We start from the raw sequence: 27,142 nt of genomic DNA on the forward strand, positions 1-27,142 counted from the left end.
TCCCCAACGTGTGAAAGAGACCCCCTAGAAAGAACGCACCGGCCCCTGGCCCCCAGGAAGGGAGCAAGATGGAGGCCGCACACTCCAAGACCACGGAAGAATGCCTGGCCTATTTTGGGGTGAATGAGAACTCTGGCCTCAGCCCTGACCAAGTTAAAAGACACCTAGAGAAGTATGGACCCAATGGTGAGTATCTGGAATTGGAGTTGATTATCTGTTTTCCTCAATGTGGTCCCTTTCCCCTAGAGATTCTGGGGGAAAAGCTGAGGAGTAGGACAAGTGAATTCTGGAAGGGAAGTGGGAATTGGTGGGGTAGCATCTCCGAGGCTCTGATGCTCATTTTCTGTGGCCTAGTTATATCACTTTGGCCATGACATTATGGGAGTAGAAGGAATGTTGGGCAGAAGAGACTGGGTCCTAAATGAACTGTTTTATTCTCTTCTCTCCCAATCCTATCCCAGAACTCCCTGCAGAAGAAGGTAAGTCAAACAATCTAGTATCTCTCCTTCCCCTTTTATCCCCCCACCCGCACCCCCAGCCTCTCTGTTCCACTCCTTTTGGTCTATAGGCCCTTGTCCTTAAAAGTCCACCAGATGGGAAGAGCTTCTCATTTCTGCCCTCATTCACTGTCCATCCTTTTCTCACCACCTCTCCCCCCAAAAGAAACCCGACAAAAAAGAAATGTCACCCTCCTCTAGAGAGAGGTGTGAGCCCGGTTTCCCCTCTTCCCCACTGAGGTCTGCCTCTTGCTCCTTAGGATAAGGAGTTGCTCAGTCTGGGAGCTCTAATTTCTTCAGGCCCTCAGATTGATCTCCCTCCCTCTGTTAACCCACATCTCTTAGCCTTTTTCTTCCCTATCCCTAATCCCAAGCAGCCAGCATTTCTCTCTTTACTCCTTGCTGCCCCCCTGGATGTGGCAATCTTCTCCCTTCCCCTGCCTTCCTCTCCCAGGCAAGTCTCTGTGGGAGCTGGTGATAGAGCAGTTTGAAGACCTCCTCGTTCGGATTCTTCTCCTGGCTGCCTGCATATCTTTTGTAAGTGCGCCAAATGGCACGAAGAAGGTTGGGGGACTGTGGGGGGAGGGGCGCTTTCCATGAGGTGACAGAAAGAATTGGGGCTAAGGGAGAAGCTAGGGAAGGGCAATTACAGAATTCCTTTCCCTCTCCAATCCTGTTTCCTTCTCTCAAAAATGGTGATAAAGATTGTTGAGAGAAAAGTGCTGTGCAACCCTAATGTAGGCATGTTATTTTCATTAATATCATTACATGTACATCACATGAACAATGATGATCGATTCATTGCACTGGCTCACGCCGAGATTTTATATCAGGAGGAGGAGGAGGATGGTGATGATGGAAGGCGGGAGGGGCGGTCAGTTTAGCATCGGAAACCGAGGCTCGCCATCCACCACGGGGTCGGGGCAAGGGGAGGGAAGCCTGAGGGTCTGCTCTGGAACCTGTGGGGAGAAGCAGGGACAGATGGTGGGACTGCATTCAGCAGGGTGAGGTGAGGGACTGGGAGTGCCTCCACCCTCCCCTTGGATGCGGGTTGCTTTCCCCGGGGAAACTCTGCGGACCTCGAATTCGACACCTCCCACTGCCTGCCTCTTAAAAGGTGAAGGAAATTAAAAACAATAATACTAAAGCAGCCCCGCTCCCGGCGCAGCAGGACGGACTGATTAGCTAGCACCACTCCCGGCATGCTTTGGGGTCCGGGTTCCCCAGCCTTGGGAGGCTCGGGCTTCTAGGGAGTCCCCGATCCTTCCGCACTGATTGGGCCGGGGAACCACGGAGCGCATGCAGGTCGGGGAATGAGCGGCTCGCTGCCTTCGTGCGCGCTCTGGCTCCCAGCCCTGGACCCTTTCTTCCCCGCTTCCCCCAACCCTCATTTTCCAAATGACTAACCCCTAGCTTCTCTTCCTCTCCACTCATGACCAGGGTCTACTCTCCGCGGGAGGGTGTCGCTCCCCGCAGCCTCACTTGGCTCCCGCAGCCCCCAGGTCTCTTTTTCTACAACTCCAGATTAACCTTGGCGTCCCTTCAGCCTCGATCTCTTTCCTCTTTGAGACAACTCCTCAGACCTCCTACCCTCACCCCTGGCGTCTCTTTATACCGTTCCCAGATCCCCCCCAACCCCTCCCCATTTCTCCCTTGGCTCCAGCTTCCCGCTCCCCACTGCCCGCCAGCCCTCCACCGCGTCCCTGTTTGGGGTCACATCTCATCTTCCTTCCCCAGCCCCGCAGCAGCTCCCTGCCTCCCTCATGCTCACTGATCATCCCTTCAGCCGCCTGGAAATTCGTCCTCCAGGACCCTTTCCCTCCTCACCCTGATTCCCTTTCTTCTTGGCTGTCAGGGCCCTCCTTTTCCCCTCTCAAGTTTGTATCTTGACATTTGCTGGAGCTGTCGCAGGGCAGGGAAAACAGCTGGGGCCGGGTGTGTGTGCACGAGGCCCAGTAATCCTATCTCCCCACAGCTCTCTTGAAATTGGAGCCCAGCCCCCTCCTCCCCTAAACCCTGGGCTGGGGTGGAAGGGGGGGAGGGCTCAGGCAGCGGGGGTGGGTCCCTGTTCAAATGGGTAGTGTTTTTGCAAAATAGTTTTCCTGTTTGTGGGGAAGGAGTGATTGGGGAGTTTGAGTGGTCTCTGTGCAGAACCGAAAATCGAACCCAAGGGTGTAGATAGAGAAAGAGACCTGAAATAAGTCATCTATCCGTGTTGTGTATCTGTTTTCAGAGGCATAGTGTTAGCAGACTTGGAGTCGAGACCTGGATTCAAATCCAGCCTCAAGACTCTTGTGGAACCACAAGCAACATTATTTAAACTTACAGAGCCTCAAGTTTCCTCAGCTATAAAGTAGAGATAACAGTAATTGTCATACCTACTTACCTCCCCCAGTTCACATAAGGCAAGTGCTTTAAACCTTAAAAAGCTGCACAACTATGAGTTAGTTACTATTCTTTGAGTTCCCCATTCCTGGGAGAGGTGGACTTGCTGTGTATGAATGTGCCCAGCGGATATCTGGATGGTTGTAAGCGTGAAGATGCATCTGTATTCCTCCTTCCACCCCTGAGACTGCTGGTAGTACGAATTTAATTAACCCTTCTCCTTCCCTGCCTTCTTGGGGGCAGTCTCATCGACTACATCTCCCTCCCACAGGTGCTGGCCTGGTTTGAGGAAGGTGAGGAGACCATCACAGCTTTTGTTGAGCCCTTCGTGATCCTCCTCATCCTCATCGCCAATGCCATTGTTGGAGTTTGGCAGGTCAGGATCACTCCACCCTCTCAGCCCTTCCTTGTGGTACCCCGTACTGAGTTTCTTTATTCCCTCTTTATTTTGTCTCCTTTAAGGGGTCACCCCAGCCTTTTTGCCCTCCTTAATATTCCCTTATCCCAACCCTTTCTGACTCCCTCATTTTACGTTTTCTTTCTTGCTGGTGCCTGCAGGTATCTTTCCTCCGGTTCTGGTTTCTCACACCCAGCCACCAAAGACCCTGTTTCTTCCTGCCCAATTTTCCTTTCCCTTATTTTCTGACCTTACCCCGGCCCTTGGTTGTTCCTTTTCTCTCTCTCTTCTTGTTCACTCTCTTTCTCTGCAACCATTCCCCATTGACATTTCTTGCCATCCCCATATGGATTCTCCATTTTCCACTCTATTCCTGCAACCTGCAGATGCTAACACTAGCGCCCCTCCTCTGTAATTCCTTTATTCTCCCTGTATTACATTAATGACGCCCGTCGCGCTCACACCGCAGACAATCCATTCTGTAACTCTTCTTCTCTAGGCTACCCTCATCTTTCAAGGACCCATTTTTCTTCCCGGACCCCCACTCCCCACCTCCTGCAGATACCTACTTTTCCCTCCTTTCCTGCTGGAAACTCTACAGCCCTTTCCTCCCTCTCGTCCCTGTTGACCCTCCTTTCTCTCCCCCGCCGTCTCCCCTGCAGGAGCGTAATGCAGAGAATGCCATTGAGGCTCTTAAAGAGTATGAGCCTGAGATGGGCAAAGTGTACAGAGCTGACCGAAAGTCTGTGCAGCGGATTAAGGCCCGGGACATCGTCCCTGGAGACATTGTGGAGGTGGCTGGTGAGTTCAACATCCCGAGACTGGAAGAGAGGAGAGGAAGGGAATGGGGGAGCCTTGAGAACTGCATATGACTGTACGTGTGTACAGAGAGAATTTGTTCATCTGCGTGTGTCTGAATGAGCAGGGCGGCAGTGTTGAAAGGTTAGGATGGAGGGGTTGAGGTATGAGCAGGTTGGGAGAGAGAGGTAGAAAGTCTTAGCTCCTCCTTCCCAGACTCTTAAGGAGTTCACCCCAGGGCATTCAGTCTTCTCCCCCTCATCAGCGCCCCCCAGCAGCTGCCCCCTTCTAGAGTCTCAACAGGAACAGCTAGTCCTGTCCCTGTTGCTGAAAGCAGAACCCCCTGCCCCGCCTCCCCTTCCCTCACCCGGCACTTGTTAGCAACAGGTGTACCCAGGGCCCTGCCAATGGGCCCCATCACCCCCACCCCTTGCTTAGCTTCCCCCTCCTTCCCCCACCCCAAGCTTCGTCAGCTATAAATCTTGACCTCTTAGTGCCCTTGAGGAGTCTCAGAGGGGAAGGAGCGTGGGTGGCTGAGAGATCAAGCCCCCGGCCATGTATGGAAAACATGGGCGACAGAGAGAGCACGAGACCTGGTGTTGGGGGGGGGGAGTGTTGTGGGTTGGGAGGGAGTTTGAAGAGTGTCCCCGCCTCCTAGAAACCGAGGGACACTTAATGCCTAACTGGGGAGAGGAGTGGGGGCCAGGCGGCTAAGATTACGAGGATTCTGTCCCCTTCAGCGGTTTTTATATTTGCACTTCTGCCCAGGGCTTCCCTCCATCCCTGACACCCCTGTGACATATATAAATGCTCTCCCTGTACCGGTACCCCATTATGAGAGTATGGAGACTGTGGGGAGGGGAGCCAAGTGAAGAGGTGGGTGCTGAGGATTTCCCTCCTGTGCCCCAACACAGCGGCAACACAGTTTGGAGCCAGGGCCATGACTATCTATAAATACTGCCTGGGGTAGGGTGACAGGGTGTCCCGACATCAGCCAGCCTCTTTTCTCCGTTGTTTCCTCTGTCTTCAGGAGGGGTGGTCCCGGGGATGACTGGGGTGGCTTTCCTGCACCCCAGTAATGGAAGGAAGGAGAGTAAGGGTGTACCCTTCCCCAAAGGACCATCCAGAAGGGTTGAATTTGTTAGGCTGAGGTCCCAGAGAATGTTGTTCTGTTCCCTAAAAGGTCCTTAAATTAAAAAGGTCATCCCACAGCATGACATCTGTCTGCTCAGCACTGAATTCCTAATATTAATTGATATACTCATGGGTCTTTCCTACTTCTGATTCTACAATCTCTATTCCCAGTCTGTGTATGTGCATCTCTCGTTTTTTTCTTCTTTCACCTCCCTCCCCCATTTTTCTATCTTGCTTTCTCTTTCCCCATCTTCCTCCCTTACTTCAGTTTCTCCTATTTTCTTTATCCCAGCTTGCTCTTCCTTAGTTTATTTTTTTCCATTCTTTCCTTCCCCAACCTCAGTAGGTGGTTTTGTTTCCCTATCTTGCTTACTCCTGTTCTCTTGATTTGCTATCCCATTATTAGTTTGCCTCACATCCTTTTGTTCAGTCAGTCATTTAGCAAATATTAATCATCACTGTGTGCACATGTGGACCATCATGTTAAGCAGCAGGGAAATTTGAAGACAGTCCTAATCCTCATGGAGCTCACAGACAGAAAAGCATCTTTTGTGTTATGGATCCCTTCAGCAGTCTGCTGAAGCCTATGGACCCCTTCTCATAATGATATTTTTAAATGCATAAAATAAAATACACAGGATTACAAAGAAAACAAACTATATTTGAAATTGTCATGTCAATTTTTTTAAAGTTCAGGGACCCAAGATTAAGAATCTTGTAAACTCTAGTAGGAAGAGTTTAGAGATAACTCTTAAAGACATTCAAAACCAAATTTTACCCAAAATCTGAAGAGGAAAGTTGTTTCCAAGTGGAGGGATCAGGGAAGACTTCCTGGAAAAAGTGACCTTTGCTGAGTGGGGATTCAGTCTGCAAAGACTGGTGGGAAGGGCACAGAGGTGGGAAAGTGATGAGTTTATCATACTTTTCTTCCCCCTCACTTTATTTCCTGGCATACCATTTCTCCTCCTCTCTACTATTCTCTTTCTGCTATCCCCCACTTTATGATTTTTCCCCATTCTCTCAAGTTTTTCCTAGTCCTGTTTCCCTTTCCCTCTTTCATGACTTTCTCTCTCCTTTCCCCAGCTTCTCTTTCAAGCTCATCTGCTTCTTTCCTGTTCACCTGTTTTTTCCTCCCTCTTTTACTTGGCCACATTTCCTCTTTTCCTCTCATTTCTTTCTCTGAGCTTTTCTGCCTCTTCACCCTCAGGTCCTTTTAGTGTACTGCTTCCTTATTTAAAAATAATGTGTGTGTGTGTGTGTGTGTGTGTATAATCCTATCCTCTGCTTTTATATAATTGACACTTTTGAATATGATCCTTATCTTTCCCTCATTCAGAGAGCCAACCCACATAACGTAAAATTAAAAATTGAATATGGTGGGGGAAAGCAATTCATCACAGTTAAAACATTTCAGTCAAGTCCTACATTAGATGCACTGCACACACAGGCCTCCACTTTTGTAAAGAAGGGAAGAAAGCATATTCTCATATGTCTTCTTCAGGGCCAAGTTCAGTCTGTATAATTACAAAGCGTTCTTTTTTTTTGTTGTTGTTCTTTCCATTTACTTGGTTGTAGTCATTGTGTATGCTGTTTTCTGGATTCCACTTATTTGACTTTGCCTCATTCATCTGTCTTCTCGTATTTCTCCATATTCATATTCACTGTTTCTTTTACTTCAGTAATATTCCATAACATAAATGTACCGCAACTTAGTTATCCATTGCCCAATTTATAGGCACCTATTTTATTTTCAGTTCTTTGCTACTACAAAAAAAAATGCTATCAACATTTGTGTATAAGTGGGACCTTTCTTCTTATTTTTGATTTCTTCGGGATGTATGCCTTGTGGTGGACATATTAGGATGTAGAAATTCTAGTCACTTTCTTAGCATAATTCCAAATTGCTTTCTAAAACGGAAAGCATTTCTACTTCTGTCAATAGGGCAGCTCAGTGGCAAAGTGGAGAGTGCTGGGCCTGAAATCAGGAAGACTCATCTTTCTGAGTTCAAATCTTGGCTTCAGGCAATTACCAGCTGTGTGACCCTGGGCAAGTCACTTAATCCTTTTTGCCTCAGTTCCTCATCTGTAAGATGAGCTGGAGGAGGAAACCACTCCAGAATCTTTGCCAAGAAAACCTCAAATGGGGTCATGAAGAGTCAGACACAACTGAAATGACTGAACAAGTGCCTATCTTTACATAATACTTCAAAAATTCACATCTTTAATCATCCATGCCAATGTGCTGGGTATGAGGTGAACCTTCAGAATCATGGAACAATCTTTTCCATAGTTTTCCATAGTTTCCAGGTTTTTTGAGACATGTTTGCTCATCTACTTTGACCACTGGGGAATGGTTCTTGTTCTTATCTATTTGTGTTAGTTGCTTATATACCTTGGATTTCAGACCCTTATCAGAGATATTTAATAAAAGAAAAAAACTTTCCATCTAATAGTTCTTCTTCTAGCTACAAATATAGCCCCGATTTGTTCCTAGTATACAGTTTCAGTTTCATTTTATGCATCTTGTTACCAATAAGTTATCCCTAAATACATCTTTCTTTCTCCTTTTGTTCCTCCCACAGTTTCCGGGAGTAAAGAAAGAAGCTTTCCCCTCCAACTGACCTTTTTTTCCCTCCACAGTGGGTGACAAAGTACCTGCAGATATCCGTATCCTGACCATCAAATCCACTACCCTTCGGGTTGACCAGTCCATCCTGACAGGTGAGAGGTTGTACTAGGTGGAAGAAGAGATGAGCTCTTTGAATGGGAGAGGGAGAAGGAGGAAGATAAAATCTTGGAAACACAGAAGGATAGAGATCCCCAGGATAGGGGAAAATGACAAATGACTCTAGGTCCTTCTCAGGGTTTCTGGTAGCCACTGGCCTTTGTTTCAATGTTTTCCAAACTTTGCCAGTTTGTGACATTGGTGGTGGGGGGAGGTCTATTGGGATACATGAGAGGTATGGGGAGGAGGAGGGAGTGTTAGCTCCCCACCTACCCTCAATCCATCTATCCTTACATTCAAATCCCCCAGTCCAGATCACATTATACTCTGGGCAGATATTTTGACTTCATCCTGTCTTCTTTAAAAATCTACTTCTCTACTCACTTCATAAAAACTGGCATGGAAGAAAGCCAGAACGTTACACCTCAAAGGAGCATGACAAATTGTTTGGGAAATAGCACCCTGTTTCTCACAGACTTTTAGAGCGGAAGGAACTTTAGAGATTGTACTGTCCAACCTCTTTCTCCGTGGAGGAGGAAGGGCAGGGGATTGGTGGGAGCCCCTCTTCAGGCTGAGGGAGTCCATTATTTAAGCAAGGGTATCTCCGTACCTGCTTCAACCAGGCCTTTTTGAATCATGACCCATCCCTTAGTAATGGAAAACAGGTGGGAGTCCTTGGGAAAGAAGACAAGTTTCTTAATTCCTGGAGCCATTTGAGCTTAACAAGGGAGCACTGACAGTATGATGTTCCTTGGAGTAGGCTGTTGGGAGGAGAGGAGCTGTTTAAAACCAGAAGGATGAAATGGAATCAGGCTAAGTCTCCTGCCCCTTCTCTTTAGGTGAGTCGGTATCTGTCATCAAGCACACAGAACCTGTCCCTGACCCACGAGCTGTCAACCAGGACAAGAAGAATATGCTTTTCTCGGTGAGCTCCTCAGGGTCAGCTTTTGCACTGGCACCGGAGGAGGTGTGGGCCAGGGTTGTCCTTCTGGAGAGTGGGAGGTGATGGGATATGAGGAAATTGTGCCAGGGTGAAGGTTAGAGAATCCACACCAGCCCTGCCCAGAGGGCACCCATCTTCCCAGTGAGATCAGAGGCTTCGAGTGGGAGATGGTGCTGTCCCGCTTGCCTAATTTACCCATGTCTGGTCCCCACCTCTCAGGGCACCAACATTGCAGCAGGAAAGGCAATAGGTGTTGTGGCAACCACTGGGGTGAACACAGAGATCGGGAAAATTCGGGACCAGATGGCAGCCACAGAGCAGGATAAGACGCCCCTGCAGCAGAAACTGGATGAGTTTGGGGAGCAGCTGTCTAAGGTCATCTCCCTGATCTGCGTGGCCGTGTGGCTCATCAACATTGGCCACTTCAACGACCCTGTCCATGGGGGCTCCTGGATCCGCGGTGCCATCTACTACTTTAAGATAGCTGTGGCCCTGGCTGTGGCTGCTATTCCCGAAGGTGTGAGAATCTCCTTTACGCCTTCTGCTGCCCCATCCCTCAGTCTCCTGCTCTCTGTCCTGCCTGATTTCTGTCCCTTCGCTGGTCCCTCTGCGCCCCCACCTGGCCCTAAGTGGAAGAACATCATCTTCTCCCTAATGTGCCTGCTTTGCCTCATTGTCTGGTCTTAGCACAACCACTTCTTCCCAGTGTATCATGATGTACCTGGGATGGCACCGCAGCAGGACCTCTATTTTCCTATTATCTCTCATGACTTGCCCCTCCTAGGGACTCCACTCATTCCTTATCCCGTCATCTGACCTTCAGGTCTGCCAGCTGTCATCACCACCTGTCTGGCTCTGGGTACCCGTCGGATGGCAAAAAAGAATGCCATTGTGAGGAGCCTGCCCTCTGTGGAAACTCTGGGCTGCACCTCAGTCATCTGTTCTGACAAGACAGGCACCCTCACCACCAACCAGATGTCTGTCTGCAAGGTCAGTGGACAGAACCCCAGTGGATTCTGGGAGTGGAGTTAACCCTGGCCTCCCAGCAGATGACCCAGTTGTTGGTGTAAGACTAGTGATTCCCCCCACTTCGCCCCTTATTACTTGCAACCACTTATTTTGGCCATGAAAAAGCTCGAAGCATTAACTGAAAGTGGCACTGATACTGGGTATACAGAGTCAACCTAGGTCACCCTTGTTTTGTGTTCACTCCATAGAAGGAGAGGGCCCTTCCCTCTCAACCCAGCTGCTTTCCCTGCCTCCCAGACAGGCCATTCCCATGGCTCAGCTTTGAAAACAGAAGAGATTAATGTTAACTTTAGAATACTCACTGTTATAAATAAGATTCCATCCTTGGCCTGATTATAGAGTGTAAGGAAGGCTTGAGGGAAATTTGGTGGGGGAGGATGAGGGCGATCTAAAAGCAGCTGCACACTCTGTGCCAGCTCATATCACCATTAGTCTGGGAAATATGGGGGAGGGAAGAAGTTAGAAAAATTAGCCTCCCCTTAATACTGACAAGTAACTTCTTTGTTGTATGTCTGATTATAGGAGTGAGCTTAGGGCATTTAGAGAGAAGGGAGATGCTAAGAATTAGATACCTGTCTAGATAGTGAAAGTCACCCATCTTGCTGACTATATCCAGCCTTGACTGCCTACTCAGATCTGTGGGAGACTCTTACTTTTCTCCCTCCTCTTTTCCCTCCTGCAGATGTTTGTCATTGATAAGATAGATGGGGATCTCTGCTCTCTAAATGAATTTTCCATCACTGGTTCCACTTATGCCCCTGAGGGTGAAGTGTAAGTGGTCAAGATTTCCCTCCCCACACCCCCCCCCCCCCCGCAACCCTAGATTTTCCCTTTCTCCCTCAGCCTTGTCTTTCCTCCATATAACCCTTTTGACTAGCATCTCTCTCGCTCTCTCTCTTTCTGGGCCCTACATTCAATCACTGTTTCCTTTACCTTCCTCTGCTATTTTTGTCTTCTCCTTCCCTTCCCTCCAGACTTATTCTCTCCTACTTGTCCCATCCCATGTTCCGTGGGTTACCCACTTTTCTTTACTATCCCTTTCTAACCACCTGTTCACTGCTTTTCCAATCCACCCCTTCCCTGTCCTTCTCTGCCTTTCCCTTTCTCTCTGTCTTTCCCGTTCATGCTCCTCCCCAACCCCCCACAGCTTGAAGAATGATAAGCCAGTCCGGTCAGGTCAGTACGATGGGCTGGTGGAGCTGGCCACCATCTGTGCCCTCTGCAATGACTCCTCCTTGGACTTCAATGAGGTGAGGAGCATGAATACCTTCTGTTCTCAAGCCAAGCTCCCACTCGGTTATTGCCACCCAGCCAGGACAAGGGGAAATCCTAGGAAAAAGTGGGAAAAGCTGAATCCTTTCCTCGTTTGGGGGTGGGATGGGAGGAAATAGTATGTTTCTGTATCCCTTCTCTCTCTATATAAGCATTATTAGTAGGAATTGTATTCTCGTGTGTGTGTGTGTGTGTGTGTGTGTAGGAGAAGATGGGTATCTGGGGAATGGAAAACATTCTCTTAACCATTTCTACTGTTACTTCTACCCATATCAGTCCAAAGGTGTTTATGAGAAGGTCGGGGAGGCTACTGAGACAGCACTCACCACCCTGGTGGAGAAGATGAATGTTTTCAACACAGATGTGAGAAGTCTCTCCAAGGTGGAGAGGGCCAATGCCTGCAACTCAGTGAGTCTAAGAGGCTGTCCTCAGCTGTGGGGATGGGGTATTTAGGAAGGAGGCAAGACTTGAGTCACAACTGAGTTTGAATTCTAGCTCCAGTGCTTACTCTAGGTGCAGCCATTCTTTAAACTGGGAATAATAACATTTGTCTACCCCGACAGGGTCATTGTGAGGAGAGCATTTTGCAAACCTTAGAGGCCCCTCATAGACCATTTCCTCACGGAGATGGACAGAGTTGGTCTCCATTCTTTATAATGTTTGGCAGGAGGACCATTATTTCTCAAGTCACTTACTACTTCCAGGCTGAATAATCTCATTTCGTTTCACTTTTACTCCTAGGTCATCTTAACTTGTTCAGGCACTTTTATGGCTCTTCTCTGGGCCTGCTTTAGACTGTTTATGTGGCGCGCTAAGTGAGACATGATGCTGATACAGTGAGGGACTTTTTTCCCCCTCTTTATCCTATCTGTAGAGGCATCCTTGCCTAGTGGTTAGAGTTCAGGGCTTGGAATCAGAAATCAAATCCCACCTCTGAAGTTTAATAGTGTTCCTCTCAAAAGTCACTTAGCTTGTCTGGGTGCTTCAGACAAATCCTTAGGACTAGGAGAGGAAATTTTTTATGCTGAAAAAAATCCCCATATGAAGGACCTAACTTAGTTCTACAGTGATAGCACTGGGCTGTGGTCTTTTGTGGTCTCCACACCTCTTTTGGCTAGAGTGTAATAGATCTGACTTCATGATGCTCTCTTGTCCTCCTCCTCCCTACTCCACCCCAACCAATTTATGTCTAATCTCCATCTAAACTCAAACCCAACCTCTTTTTCCCTCCACTTTTCCAGGTGATCCGCCAGCTGATGAAGAAGGAATTCACTTTGGAGTTTTCCCGTGACAGGAAGTCCATGTCTGTCTATTGTTCCCCAGCCAAGTCTTCTCGAGCTGCTGTGGGAAACAAGATGTTTGTCAAGGTTAGAAACCAGAGTGGTACTATTAATTGCTCCCTGGGCCCGAAGAAAGGCCCTCCCCCTCTTTTACCAAATGCCCAACTGTCCTCCTGTCCTTTGTAGGGGTAGGCAGAGCTGTCACTGACCTTTATCCCCTTTCACCTTCTTGAAGAAGAGCAGAGGTTCCTGAACTCTATTTCTTTCCTTTTAGGGTGCTCCTGAGGGAGTCATTGACCGTTGTAATTATGTGCGGGTTGGTACAACAAGGGTACCCCTGACAACGCCAGTGAAGGACAAAATCTTGTCTGTGATCAAGGAGTGGGGCACAGGCCGGGATACCCTACGATGCTTGGCCCTGGCCACCCGGGACACTCCACCTAGGCGAGAAGAGATGTTACTAGATGATTCTACCAAGTTCATGGAGTATGAGGTGAGTTAGAGTGACCCCACTCCTACCCTGTTCCACCTTTCTCCTGGTTTAGCCCACACTCTGAGCCACTATTTACACAGAGTTGGAGGCGAGTGACATTGCTGTTTCACTTTTCTGTCCCCATGTCACGCCTCCTGTCCCCCTGGTGAATCTGGGTTCTCTAGGAAGTGTGCTAATTTTCTACCCAAACATTCGTCAGACGGACTGGTTAGGATGGGGTAGTCTCTTCCTCTTGGCTGTCCTGAATCACTTCCCAACCCCCTTTCCCCCTGCATTTCTGAGCTGGTCTCCTTTGTTCTGTCTCCTCAGACGGATCTGACATTTGTTGGGGTAGTGGGGATGTTGGATCCACCCCGCAAGGAGGTCATGGACTCTATCCAGTTGTGCCGGGATGCGGGAATCCGGGTCATCATGATCACGGGTGACAACAAGGGCACAGCTATTGCCATCTGCCGGCGCATCGGTATCTTTGGAGAGAATGAGGAGGTGACAGGCCGAGCCTATACAGGCCGGGAATTTGATGATCTGCCCCTGGGGGAGCAGCGGGATGCCTGTCGCCGGGCCTGCTGCTTTGCCCGGGTGGAACCTTCCCACAAATCAAAGATCGTTGAGTACCTGCAGTCCTTCGATGAGATCACTGCAATGGTGAGGACTTGGGGGGTTGGGAGGGAGAGGGGACAGAGACCTGAGGGGAGGTACAATGAAGGGCTCTCAGATCCTCGGATGAAACTACAATGATGGGGGTGCAGAGAAGAGCCATGGGAATGGAGGAGACAACCAGAATGAGAGAGAGAGGGCCTGGCATGAGGAACAGGGAGAATACTGTGAGGTCAATGAAGAGGGATGTATAAAATAGTTGGATAAGAGTAGCGTGTGGGCTCTCCGAGGCCAGTTACTTCTGGATTCTGCTGAATACACACTCATCTCCTCACCCTGCAGACAGGGGATGGGGTGAATGATGCCCCAGCTCTGAAGAAGGCTGAGATTGGTATTGCCATGGGCTCTGGTACTGCTGTGGCCAAGACTGCATCTGAGATGGTGCTTGCAGATGACAACTTCTCCACCATTGTGGCTGCTGTAGAGGAGGGCCGGGCCATTTACAACAACATGAAGCAGTTTATCCGATACCTCATTTCCTCCAATGTTGGGGAGGTCGTCTGGTGAGCTACTTTGGTGAGGGGGAGGGGGAGAGTCAGGAACTGGGGAGATGGCACATCTTCAAATGCAATAGCTGGGGAAAGACAGGGAAGTCCTCCTCTCCTCAAAAGAAGAGAAGTAGTAATCAGAGTGACTGGCTTCCACCATCCCCTTTCCCTTCTCCTGCAGTATCTTCCTGACCGCAGCCTTGGGATTGCCTGAGGCCCTGATCCCTGTACAGCTGTTATGGGTAAATCTGGTGACTGATGGGCTTCCCGCCACAGCCCTGGGCTTCAACCCTCCAGATCTGGACATCATGGACCGTCCCCCGAGAAGCCCCAAGGAGTCCCTTATTAGTGGCTGGCTCTTCTTCCGCTACATGGCTATTGGGGGTGAGGTCCCTTCTCCTATGACCGTATCTTTTTCACCCCCACCACCAAGTTCCAATTCTTTGTCAGTAACTCCTCTTTTTTTTATCTTTTTTTTTTCCATTTTTTTTATTTAATATATTTAGTTTTCAGCATTTGTTTTCACAAGAGTTTGAATTACAAATTTTCTCCCCATTTCTACCCTCCCCCCCACTCCAAGATGGCATATATTCTGGTTGCCCTGTTCCCCAGTCAGCCCTCCCTTCTGTCACCTCACTCCCCTCCCATCCCCTTTTCCCTTCCTTTCTTGTAGGGCAAGATAAATTTCTATGCCCCATTGCCTGTGTATCTTATTTTCTAGTTGCATGCAAAAACTTTATTTTTTTGTTTTTGAACATCTGTTTTTAAAACTTTGAGTTCCAAATTCTCTCCCCTCTTCCCTTCCCACCCACCCTCCCTAAGAAGTCAAGCAATTCAACATAGGCCACATGTGTATCATTGTGTATAACCCTTCCACAATACTCATGTTGTAAAAGACTCACTATATTTTGCTCCTTCCCAACCCATCCCCCTTTTATTGAATTTTCTCCCTTGACCCTGTCCCCTTTCGAAAGCGTTTGTTTTTGACTACCTCCACCCCCATCTGCCCTCCCTTCTATCATCCCCCCCCTTTTTTTTATCTTCTTCCTTCTTCTTTCCTGTGGGGTAAGATACCCAATTGAGTATGTATGGTATTCCCTCCTCAGGTCAAATCTGATGAGAGCAAGATTAACTCATTCCCCCTCACCTGACTTCTCTTCCCTTCCTACAGAACTGCTTTTTCTTGCCACTTTTATGTGAGATAATTTACCCCATTCTCTCTCTCCTTATCTCCCTCTCTCAATATATTCCTCTCTCATCCCTTAATTTGATTTTATTTCTTTTAGATATCTTTCCTTCATCTTCAACTCACCCTGTGCCCGCTCTCTCTCTCTCTCTCTCTATATATACACATACATATATACATACATACACATTCACTTATATACATAAACATATATATATATATATATATATGCATATTCCTGTCAGCTACCCTAATACTGAGGTCTCATGAATCATACACATCATCTTTCCATGTAGGAATGTAAACAAAGCAGTTCAACTTTAGTAAGTCCCTTGCAATTTCTGTTTCTTGATTACCTTTTCATGCTTCTCTTGATTCTTGCGTTTGAAAGTCAAATTTTCCATTCAGCTCTGGTCTTTTCACTGAGAAAGCTTGAAAGTCCTCTATTTTACTGAAAGTCCATATTTTGCCTTGGAGCATGATACTCAGTTTTGCTAGGTAGGTGATTCTTGGTTTTAATCCTAGCTCCATTGACCTCTGGAATATTGTATTCCAAGCCCTTCGATCTCTTAATGTAGAAGCTGCTAGATCTTGGGTTATTCAGTAACTCCTCTTAAGAATTCTCTGTCCTGTAGGGCTTACCTCCCCTTCCAGGGACACCAATCCCCAATGTTTCTAGCTCCTGTTAATTCTCATGTGGCCCATCTCTGTGCTTCAGCATCTCCAGCCATTTCTCTCTTGGTTTATTTCCCCATCTCTTTCTGTAACCTTCCCTCTCTGTCTCCTCCTTTCCCTCTAGGTTATGTGGGTGCAGCCACAGTGGGTGCAGCAGCTTGGTGGTTCATGTATGCAGATGATGGGCCTCATGTCACCTACAGCCAGCTGGTAAGGAAGGGAATGGCTAGCTGTTGGATGGGCTGGTTCCCCAGGAAAGGACTAAGGAAGGGAGGTGGCAGAACCAGGGAACTTTATAGGGGAGGTTTTATCACGTGAATCAGCAAAAGGGGTGTTCTGAGGCAGCAAGGGTCCCTCACTTGCAATAAGGAAATTATTTCCAGTGCCAAACTCTGATCCTTACTTCACTCTCCAGACTCACTTCATGCAGTGCACGGAGGACAATGCACACTTTGGGGGTCTGGACTGTGAGGTCTTTGAAGCCCCCGAGCCCATGACCATGGCCTTGTCTGTGCTGGTCACCATTGAGATGTGCAATGCTCTCAACAGGTGAGGGTGCTGCTCCCTGAAGTCCCTTTCCCCACATTCTCCTTTTCATTGAACACTCTCCTCCTCGTCCTGTTCTTCTGAATTGTTCCTCTGCCTTCCCTGTTCTTTTCCCCACCACTGTCCTTGCTACTGTCTTCTGACTTCAGCCTCTCAGAGAACCAGTCCCTACTTCGGATGCCCCCGTGGGTGAACATCTGGCTCGTTGGGTCCATTTGCCTTTCCATGTCTCTCCATTTCCTCATCCTTTATGTCGACCCCCTACCGGTGAGAAAGTCCTGTGCCCTGACATCACAAGTAAACGACTTCCCCTCAGACTTAGGTCCTTGGGCTGGGGCTCGGAGAAGGATCATAGGGCTGTCAAGGGGATGAAGAGAACATGGGGACTAGGTCAAGATTTGGGTCCCAGTCCTGGGTGCTATGCAAGAATGTAGTTGGGGTTTCTGTCCTTCCTCCTGGGATCCCTTAACAACCAGACCAGGGATAGTATCACAGGCTGTCATCACTCACTTTGGGCCCATCCACAGATGATTTTCAAACTGCGGGCACTAGATGTAACCCAATGGCTGATGGTCCTCAAGATCTCACTGCCCGTCATTGGTCTGGATGAAATCCTTAAGTTTATTGCCCGGAACTACCTGGAGGGTAAGTTGTCTCCCTTTCCCAAGCACCTTGTGACCCTAACTCCCCAGGGCTGCAGGTGCAGCCCCTCTGCGCTGCTCCATGTCCCTCCCCCACCTTCCTCCCCCCAAATCTTCCTTTCCAGGTGGAAACGTGCCTCCCAAGCTCTGACCAGACCTGTGTCTGCAAAGGAACAAATCAGATCTTTTATTCCTTCTCTTCCCTCCTATACTTGGTCCAGTCCAAACCTGGTGCCTTGTCACCCCGTCTCCATGTCCTCTTACCCTAAACTGTTGGTGTGTCTCAGTCCTATCCTCTACCCCCTTCTATTGATAACTCATTTCTCTCTGTCCTCTCTGGCTGTAGGGTAACCTGTTTTTCCCTCCTTCATCTCTTTGAATCCGTGTCACAGGTATCGCCCTTCTCTTCCCTTTCCTTTACCCCCTCCTCCAAGCTGCTGTCCCCTGCCTGCCCCTTCCTACCTCCCTTGATCCTTTCAATCCCCTGCGCCTGCTGCGCCATGCTGGAGCCTAATCTGCTGCTGTCCAAGAGAATGGGATTGCTGACCCCCTTTGTGGAAGCTCAAGGCTTCCTTTGGTCTTACTTGGAGGTTTTCCTCTTCTCCCAATCTTGGGAGTTCTGTGATCTTACACTGCGCTCAGCGGGGCAGGGCTAAGAGCTGCTCACGGGAATGCATGGGGGATGACCGGGAAGGGTGGCAAAGATGTAGACAGGGAGAGGTGAGTATAGGGAGGGGAAGAATGAGGCAGAAAGGAGGATTCAGAGAATGAGCCCCTCTTCAAGAAGGGGTCACACCTGGAGGTGAGTGCTGTCCCTCTAAGAGAGGGTCCCAGGGGTTGTGGAGGTGGGTAGAAACAACACCAGGGTAGTGAGTCTTCTCTCCCCCAACCCTTTTTATCCCTATTCCTTCATTCATCCCTTTCCATTCTCTTTCTAGATCCAGAAGATGAAAGAAGGAAGTAACCAGCCCCCTGGTCCCCAATACCCTTCACAGCCACCTCCCCACCCTGGTAGAGAAATACATCTTCAGCGGGTGATGTGGCACAGCCTCCCAAGATCCTTTCCCCAAAGCCATCCCTCCCCCCTTCTCCCCTCTGTTCCCTCCCTTCCAGTCCTCTTTTCATTTTTCTGTTTATAAAACACAACTTCGACCCTATCTCCCTCTATCCCTCTTCCCACCTCAAGCTCCCTCCCTCTTTTTACCCACCCACTGGCCCTGCTGCAGGGGCTGTAGGGACAAGGCGACCCTCTGAGCTGCTAATTTATTGACATTAAAGGAGAGTAAACTCTGGCCTAGACCTCCTTGTATGAGAACAAAGCAATTCAGTCATATATGACCTCTGAAGAGCACATTAGTGTAACGCACACATGAAAGCAGCTGTGGCCAGGATGCATCCTATATGTGTACTGAGTTTTTGCTGTTACCCCCAGGGCACTGCGGAGGGGAGTGGAGGGAGGGGGAACAGTCCATGGGACCAAGGGGTTCAGAAGCTGAATTAGTGTCAGTCTTGGCTGAAGGGCAGTGTGGACTGGGGGCCCTAGTAGGAAGAGCTTCAAGGACATGCTCTTGTGGCTTTGGCTGAGGGAGGAGGGGTCAAGACCCTCTCTTGGTTGTCATCCCTGAGAGCAGAAAGGCCCAGTTACCGGCTATGAGGGGTGGTAGAACTAGATGGGACAGAGCCCCTCTGCTGCTGGCCCAGGGGAAGGGGACTGAGTTTTCCTGAGGGGGTAGAAGGCCATGTTTCACTATCCCCAAACCCCAGAAATCCTTGATTTTACTGAGTCTAAAAAGGCAGGTTCTTTCCCCAGAGATGTGTGAGAGGGAGGGGAGATGGCAAGTTTCAATGGCTGGCTTCCTGATATGTTCAGGTGTCCTTTATGTCTTTCACATCTCTGAGGGGCGTCTCGTCCACAATATTTCGCACCTGGTCCAGTGTCTCTGCCTGGCGGATCCTCTCCAGGCGTACCTGCAGGGGAGAGGGGTTGTGCGTGAGGCAGAGAAATGTTTAACTCTCCCTTCCACCTCCAACTGATAAATCGATGACTCTCTTTTCTCCAGTCCTTGGAGGACAAGCCAGGTCATAGTACCCATCAAAGGAAGTCTGGGGATGGAGGCTGAGCAGTCCCAAAACAGCAGTATTGTGTGAATTTGGGTAAATCACTTCCTGTTTGGGCCATCTCAGCAGGAGGAAAGTGGACTCGATCTCAAACGGCCACTCCAGCTCGGATGGCCAGTACTGTGTAATTGTACAGACGTAGGCCTGAGCGGTTTTTCTTTTTCTTTAACCCTCTCATCTCTCTCTCTCAGCAACAGCTGGAGGATGGGGGCGGGGGGGGGGCGGGGTTTGCTCCTACATAGAGTCACTGCTCAGTGTAGACACCAGGGTCAAGGTGCTCCTCCCCAAAGCGATACACTCACCCAGGGCTCCTTGGTCTGGGAACCCATTTATACCTGCAGGGCCTGGGACAGCCGGACAAAGTCCCTCTGTACTTGTTCACTCGTCTCCAGCTCAGCCTGAAGCCGTAACACCTTGGCTCTTTGTTCTGAGAGAAGGTTTGTGAGCTGAGCCTGGTAGGGTGGGAGCAAAAGGAAATGTGGACCCTGGAAGTCAGGTCATCCCCCCTCCACCCCTGCAGCACTACCAGGAGAGGGGAGGAAGAAGAGAAAATGAGGCACGGCCAGGCTGTGGCTGAGGGAACAGCGTTCCCACCTCCCCATTCCCACACTACAGCCACAGCAGGTAGAGAAGAGTGTGAGCAGGGTACGAAAGCCAGGCCTTGGGTCTCCCTCTCCACATGAACATAACCCGCCTGGCTGCTCAGACCTTCTCCTCCGTCCAGCCGACAGGTGTGGGGAGTGGCTGCCTCTGGGATGCCTGGAGCTGCTGCTCTGCCTGCTGGGGGTGCGGGGGAGAAACGGGTGAGAGGGAGAAAGACGAGTCTTTCACTTCCCCCTAGAAGCCTCTCCCTCCCCTATTCCTGTCCATCCGAAACCCTCACCTTGCTCTGCTCCTGCTGGATCCGCTCCATCTCTGTCCTTAGGCTACACAGGGAGGCTAGGAGGTCAGGGGGTCAAATCAGATCCATTACCTCCCCCATCACCTCCTTCTCCCTCCTTCCATCCCTCCCTTCTAGCCCAGCCGCCATCTTCTTATACTCACCCTCCAAAACCTCTGTGTTGTCATGGCAACAGTGGGATGGGAGAAAAGGAGAAGAAAACTGTGTCAGGTCTTGGCATCTCTCCCCCTCCCTGCCATGTGTCCAGTGTCCAGCACCTCCCCTGGGACTTGCTAATCCCTTTGTGTCAGCCACCCCCTCACCTGTTTCCTCCCGCTGAACCCTCAACTCCCTCCCTAGACCAGCCCTTGAGGCCGTCTCCTCTTCCAACGCCTCCCTCAGGGTCACAATTTCTATCCGTAGTCGCTCAGCTTCGTGTTCCTGGGCACGCTGACATTCCCGGGCTTCTTGCCGGGTGCTCCGTACCAACTGCTGTAGCTCCTGGAAAAGAAAGGTGCTGATGATGGGTGCCGAGGGACAGTGTTAAAGGTCACGACGTGTTACTAGCTGCTCACACGTCCTAAAATAGCCAGTTAAGTGGACATTTCAGAAAATAGGAGTGCTAGAAGGAACCAGAGATATTAACCCGTCCACTCTCCTCATTTATCAATGAGGAAACTGAGACCCAGAGAGGGGAAGTGATCAATTTGCCCAGGGTCACCAAAGTCCTCTCCCGAATTTCTCCCCATGAGTTTCTCACAGGTCAGATTCTCCAAGGCAAAAGATCACTGAACAGGTCCTCCCTAGGATCTTGGGAACCGAATCAGAGAACAGTGACTCCCCCAGCCTCCCAAGCTCCCTGCCATACCTGGGTGGATGTGGGCAGCGGCAGCTCCTCCTCTTCTCCCTGGTCTTGCTCTTGAGCTTGGGGACCTAAAGACAAGGGTTGCCGGCACCGAAGTCCTTGGTTCTCCTCATTTAGTCGCTTTATTTCGTAGCAGACACGCTTGTGAGAGGCAGCCAGCTCTGCCTGGGACCGGGCGAGAGATGTCATTAAAAGGGAGTGACGGGGCTTGGTTACCCCCATACTAGGTACAGCAGCCTGAGGTCCTAATACTCAGGAACTTTTCTCAGGAATACTTCCTAATACTGGCCAGTTTCAGTTCCTGAAGGCCTGCCCCACCCAATGTCTCACCATTGGCTTCTCTCCCAACTCACCTCACATTAAGACATTTCTATCACCTGCTCTATGCTACCTCCTGGGAACCTTGGGAACACAGAATGAAAGCCGCCAGCCACTCTGAAGACTGTCTGTCCCTTTTTCCTGTAGTGCACGCCCCCATCCCAAGGCCCCCTCACCATTTGCTGCTGAGCCCTCTCTTGAGCCTGGCTCACAGTCCCCTGCAAGGTCTGTAGAAGCTGCTCTGAGTTCTGCACCTGAGCCAGCAACACCTGAACCTGGGCGAGGAGAGACAATATAAAAGAGGTAACCGAGCCCAGGGCAGGAGGCCAGGCCAGCAAGGATGGAGAGAAGCAGGGGCCCCATCAGGAGCCTTCGGACTCAGCCTGCTCCCTACCTGCTTGGCGCAGTCTTCACTGCTCCGCTTCAGGGCCTCCTGGAGCTCATCCCGCTCTCGACCGGCACTCTCGAGCTGCCTCTGAAGCTGCTGAAGAGACTCTTGCTGCTGCCGTCCCTGACACAGAAGATGAAGGGAAGCCTGCACAGTCAGAAGGCACTCGAAAAAATCTAACATTCTAGATGGAAAAAGTCTTAGAGATCAAGTGATGCCCTGAGAGGGGAAGTCATCTGCCTAGTGACTGGATGTTCTCAATATAGGACTCCTTCCACTACCCCACACAGTCCCCCATGTCTCCATGCTCCTGTAATCATCCACTTTGCCTCACCTCCAGCTGCAGCTGCTCCCACTGGTGGTCTGACACAAGCTGGTAGCCTGGGGGAGGGAGGTAAATGCCTTCGGGAACCAGGGTCCCTGTAGACACAAGGGAAGCAGTCTCCTCCTGCTCAGGGCTCATGCCCCGTCGTCCTCTGGGCAGGGAGGCACTGTTGCCAGCGCTTCCCAACGAGAAGGAAGAGATAGAAGCACTGTCATCACAGTTTCGGGCAAAGACCTCAGCGGCAGCACCCCCATCCACATTCAGATCTTCTGGTGGCTCCAGGGGAGGTGAAGGGTTCCGGGGCAGAGGGAGCAGCTCCGTGGAGCCGTGTAAAGAGTGCTGGGGATGGGGACGAGCCTAAGGAGATGGGAAAGGGAGGAAGAGAAGTTTGGGTGTGAGGTTTCTTTTGGGTTTCCTGTACCAAACTCTCTGCCTGCCTTCCCCTCCGGCATTCCTTCACCTGGCCTCCCTGGATTTCCTGGATCAGCTCCTCAGCCCTTAGGAGCTTCCCCTTCAGTTCTGCAATCTCCTGCTCCATTGGTAGCACGATCTCCCGAAGTTTCTCTGAATCCTCATGAGCCTAGAGACGAGGGAGGATGGGATAGCTCACTGCCAATGAGTGACCGAACACCACCCAATGCCCTCCTCCTCCACCTGCCCCTGATTACCGCCTGCCTGGAAATCTCCACGGGGTCAGATCTACCTCCCTCCCCCAGGCTACCAAGTAAAATTCAAAAACCTCCACAATCTGACCCCTTCCTCATCTCGCTTATTCCCCTTTGTGAGCAATTTTATTTAGAGAACACTTTAAGGCTTGCAAAGTACCTTCCTTACAATGACCCTGTGAGGAAGAAGTTAAAATATTAACCCCATCTTACAGGTAGGGGAACTGAGGCTCTGAGAGACTGATGGAGTCACAAAGCTATTGGGTATCTTAAGCTAGATTTGAATCCAGGTCCGACCTCAAAGTGAAGCACTCTTTTCACTTACCATCAGCCTACCATGCACTCCTGAACCTGGCAGCTCTCTCCCATTACTATGCCCAACCCCTTCTTGAATGCCTCCAAATCCTTTAGAGCCCAACTCCAATGTCACTCCCTCCAGGAAGCCTTCCTGAATACCACTGGAGAGTGAGAACGCTCCCCCTGGGCTTCACAAAGCACCTGCTTTGCTTACCCTCTACTGCACAGGTTACAAACGCAATGGCCTCACGTTAAAGTGCAACTGGGAAACAGTTAACAAAATAAGTAAAACTACAACAGACCTAGATAATATTAAACTGAAGACTGAGTCAATATGCTGTGGCTGCAGGAATCCTTATAAACAGATTAAAGGCCCCAGTGACAGCACTGCCCCCGAACATCACCTCTGATGGTTACTTGTGTTCTGGCCCTACCCTCTGTTAGTCCGAAGGCCCTATGAGTGCAGGGCTTGAATCTCCTCGAAGCTTCAACCCTGTGCCTCTCCCCTCCACCTCATCTAGGTAGGGTTTTGTACAGGCTTGAGGAAGCTCTGCTGGATTGTATCAATCGCCTTCAGGCACCTCTCCCCTTCCCACCCCCCTTCAAGCTTCTCTCTCTTTCCCCAAGGCTCTATGAACTGGGCTCTCTGGCCTTCCCTCCAAATACCCAAAGGCTTCCTGGAGTTCCCACTTCCAACCTTTTCCATCTGCTTCTCCAAGGAGTCCAGAGGGTGAGAACGAGAAAGAAGCTGCTTCAGCCAGCTCAGCTCTCTCTCTCTTGCCTCCTGGTCTTGCAGCTGCTGTTTCCGCTCTTGCTCCAGAGAAGCGATTCGAGCCTCATAGCTACTGATGGAGTCTTAAAAAAAAGGAAGGAAAATCAGTTCAGAGTGGGGGAAAGATTTTCTCTCTTCTCCTTACTACCAGTGTGACCAGGGGCAAGCCACTCCTTCTCTTCAGGTCCTCCCCTTTAAAATGATGGGCCTGGACTAAGGAGATGGCCTTTGAGGCCCCTTCTAGCTCTGTATGTTGGGATCCCATGAAAGGGGCTGGTGGAATAGAGCCACTCAAACTCAGAATCACTGAGGGGAAACATCTCTCTTCACCTATAATGGCTGAATAGGGCTGGGGGTAAGGAAGGGTAGGGAGGTCGCAAGGTAAAGAGAATGCATTGGGAAAAACAGGACTTGGAGGAAGAGAGTAAAGAGACAGAAGGTAGGGTGAGAAAAGGGTAACTTTGGATATGGTGGTACCGAAGTGAAAGGAGGAAGTGCTAGAAAGGGAGCCCTGGGACAAAGGTGACTGGAAATAAGAGTGAAAAGGAATTTCCAGGGCTTAAAAGGGAAGGGACCCTGAAGGGAAAAAAGGCACAAAGGAAAGGACCTACAGCCTAAGGTTGCATGGGGGGGTTGGATTAGAGGGAATCAGGGAGCTGGTGATTGAAATGGCACTGCCAAAATGGAGGCAGGAATCTCTAAATAATGACAATAGAGATCACCGCTGACAGATATATATTGCTTTGGAATCTGCAAGGCGCTTTACATGCTGCTGCTGCTGTTTGTCCTCTGTTCTTAAAGGGGACCCTGACATCAGGAAGATGAGGCCATGGCATGCAAGTGAACTGTAAAAAGTGAGGGAAGACTGTGCAAAGTCACTAGCCTCACTTTCTCTTCTGGAACCATCTGGGTCCAGTGGCCGGAGATGGCGCAGGATGCAGCAGGGGACCTTGGCCTTTTCAAGCTAAGGTCTTTAACAGGTCTCAGTTTGACTGAGTCGGTACCTATTCAATGATTAAGGCTTAATAAGAAATGAGGCAAAGAATGGTCTCTTTAAAAAAATATATATATATATGTATACACACATATACATAGATAGATAGATGGATCTGGGAGGGGAAGACTCAGGGTTTCTGGTGAAAACAAATAATTGCTATTTACAGACATCTTATATGATTCTCACAACAATCCTGTGAGTCTTTTAATACAAGTATTATTGGCTACATTTTACAAATGAGGAGACGGAGGCTGAGGTGAGATGTGTACCAGTAGGAGGATTTAAACCCAGGTTTTTCCTGACTCCAAGTCTGGCTCTCTTACATCCCCTCTGAGTAACGATCAGACCAGAAATAAGGGCTGAAGACATGAGAAGGACAGAAGTTCTGGCAAAAACAGAACAGGGGGCTGTTGTGGAAAAAGTAAGCTGAAGGCTTTGGTTTGGGCAGAGTCTTCATTTTTACAGTCCCTCAAGGTTTACAAAAGGCTTAATTTCTAACACCTTGAAGCTAGCAGTGTGGACACGGCCATCAAGCCTCTAGCTGCCAGGCCCAGATCTGATCTGAAATAAGGCCGGACATCTGCCTTGTTCCTTCAGGCTCGTCTGAGCTCTGGATGTCAACACCGTCATAGGAACTTTACATAAGAGAGAGGACAGAGTACACGACCTGGACTTGGAGATTTGGCTTTGGACACTTTCTAGCTGTGTGACCATAAGCTGTGTGATCTATAATTTCTCTGGGGCTCAGGCAACCCTAAGTAAGGTTCTAAGTTACAAATTGGTTGCATTTCAGTTGGTAAAGTGTATAAAAGTCCTGATAAAGACTGATTTATTTCAGGTAAGTAATGGGTAATACCTCCAGGGGTTGCTGTGAGAATCTAACAAGAAAATACTTATAAAGTCATTTAGCTATATACGTTTGGTTATATAAATATCATGAAGGCACTTGCTTTTATATCCACATCCCAAGAGAAACCATCTACTTAGGACATGGGCTAAGGAAGGAGTTATGTAAAACTGCGGGAAGAAGAGGGTCAGGGAAGAGAAAAAAATGAAGTCTGAGGAAGACAGAGGCTCTGGAGGAAGCCGGGAATATTCAGGTGGAGGTCTGAAGGGCTCCGATCAAAAGCTGGGGTGTCCTAAGGCGGAAGACAGAAGAGCCTCCGGGGTCAGGTCTCACCTTTGAGGATGGTCTGCAGGGATGCCACCTCCTCGCGGCACTGCCTCTGGACCTCAGCCACAGCCTCGGCTTTGGTGCTCTCACTCACCTCCGCCACCGCCTTCATGTTCTCCATCTCTGCCAGGGCTGCCCCGAGCTGGGCTTTCAGCCTTCCCAGCTCTCCGGCCTCTGCCTCCAAACTATCGACCCTCATGGCTGGGGTTGGCTCTGCAAAGATCACTTCACTGAGACTCCCCTAGCCCCAACCCCAAAGCCTCCCACCTGTTAAACCCCATTCTGACAATGACAACCTCCCCAGGAGATCTCTCTCCAGGTGCCTGACCCCTCCCCCCATTGCTCCTCCCATTTTCCACAAGTACCTTCTTTCCTACATCATCCCTATATGCCCCACCCCTTCTCTGCAAGTCCCACCCCTACCCATGCTTTTTTTCAAAGCCCCTCCCTTCTCCATGAGCCCCACTTTCCCGCCAAAGCTCCGGCCATCACCCAAAGCCCCACCCTCTCTCAAACAACGCTCCTTTTCCAGCCCCATCCTTCTCCAGGAAACCCTACTTTCTCCTCAAAAGCTCAGCTCCTCACTCCAAGCCCCGCTCACTGATCACAAGCTCCGCCTTTCCCCATAAGTCCCACCTACTCCCCAGCTATGCTTTCCCCAAACTCCACCCTCTTCCAAAGCCCCACCCCACTCTCCACAAGCTCCACCCTTCACCCTCACAACTCCTATATTTTTTCCAAAGCCCCACCCCTTCTCAAGTCCCACTTTCCCCAAAGTTCCGCCCCCAAACACAAGCCCCACCCACTCTCACACAAAGCCCCGCCCCTTTCCCCTTCCTCCCCACCTCCTTGCCTGACCTTCACCCACGTGCCCTTTCTCAACTCCCCGCCCCGCCCCTTTCCGAACGTCCACCTCTCGGCCCCTCCCTTCTCTCACCCCCCTCCCCGCCTCGGGGAAACTCCGCCCCCTTTTCCCTTTCCAATCTATCCCCTTTCCTGGGTCTCTCTTCCCGCCCTCTCCCCTTTGCCGCCAGCCTTCCGGCCTCCTAGGACCCAGGCGCTCACTCCCTCCCGTACCAGCCGGTGGCTGCCGCTGCCCGTCCTCGCTCGCAGTTGCAGTTGCATTTGCCGCTGCGGCCGCCATTGCCAGAGCTCAAACCCTGGTTTCGCACTCCCAGGCTGCAGCCCGTCGCTCCT

General features: G+C 49.9%; 2 protein-coding genes across 3 annotated transcripts; one reads left to right on the forward strand and one right to left on the reverse strand.

Moving 5' to 3' along the window:
* Positions 1-18,438, forward strand: ATP2A1 (ATPase sarcoplasmic/endoplasmic reticulum Ca2+ transporting 1). The gene is made up of 22 exons (XM_036737916.1): positions 1-186; positions 462-479; positions 952-1,034; positions 3,154-3,258; positions 3,942-4,080; positions 7,852-7,932; positions 8,776-8,861; positions 9,099-9,396; positions 9,703-9,869; positions 10,591-10,679; positions 11,056-11,158; positions 11,457-11,588; positions 12,422-12,547; positions 12,735-12,953; positions 13,263-13,598; positions 13,893-14,113; positions 14,280-14,482; positions 16,084-16,169; positions 16,375-16,508; positions 16,655-16,772; positions 17,033-17,150; positions 18,085-18,438. Exons 1-22 carry the CDS (start codon positions 69-71, stop codon positions 18,108-18,110), a joined length of 3,006 nt encoding a protein of 1,001 aa, XP_036593811.1. The 5' UTR covers positions 1-68; the 3' UTR covers positions 18,111-18,438.
* RABEP2 (rabaptin, RAB GTPase binding effector protein 2) lies at positions 18,396-27,142 on the reverse strand. 2 transcript variants are annotated; one of them, XM_036737918.1, is made up of 14 exons: positions 27,023-27,142; positions 25,952-26,158; positions 23,700-23,857; positions 22,501-22,620; positions 22,050-22,397; positions 21,722-21,838; positions 21,504-21,602; positions 21,013-21,174; positions 20,468-20,645; positions 20,309-20,320; positions 20,148-20,203; positions 19,973-20,041; positions 19,600-19,716; positions 18,396-19,114 (listed from the first exon to the last, which is right to left on the reverse strand). In XM_036737918.1, the coding sequence occupies exons 1-14, from the start codon at positions 27,087-27,089 to the stop codon at positions 19,013-19,015; spliced, it is 1,812 nt and encodes a 603-aa protein (XP_036593813.1). In that variant the 5' UTR covers positions 27,090-27,142; the 3' UTR covers positions 18,396-19,012. The 2 variants fall into 2 exon arrangements, with proteins under 2 accessions (XP_036593813.1, XP_036593812.1); XM_036737917.1 differs by having other exon boundaries at positions 19,973-20,044.

Source organism: Trichosurus vulpecula, chromosome 9, assembly GCF_011100635.1.
Source record: "Trichosurus vulpecula isolate mTriVul1 chromosome 9, mTriVul1.pri, whole genome shotgun sequence".
In the NCBI taxonomy this organism is placed as follows: Eukaryota; Metazoa; Chordata; class Mammalia; order Diprotodontia; family Phalangeridae; genus Trichosurus; species Trichosurus vulpecula.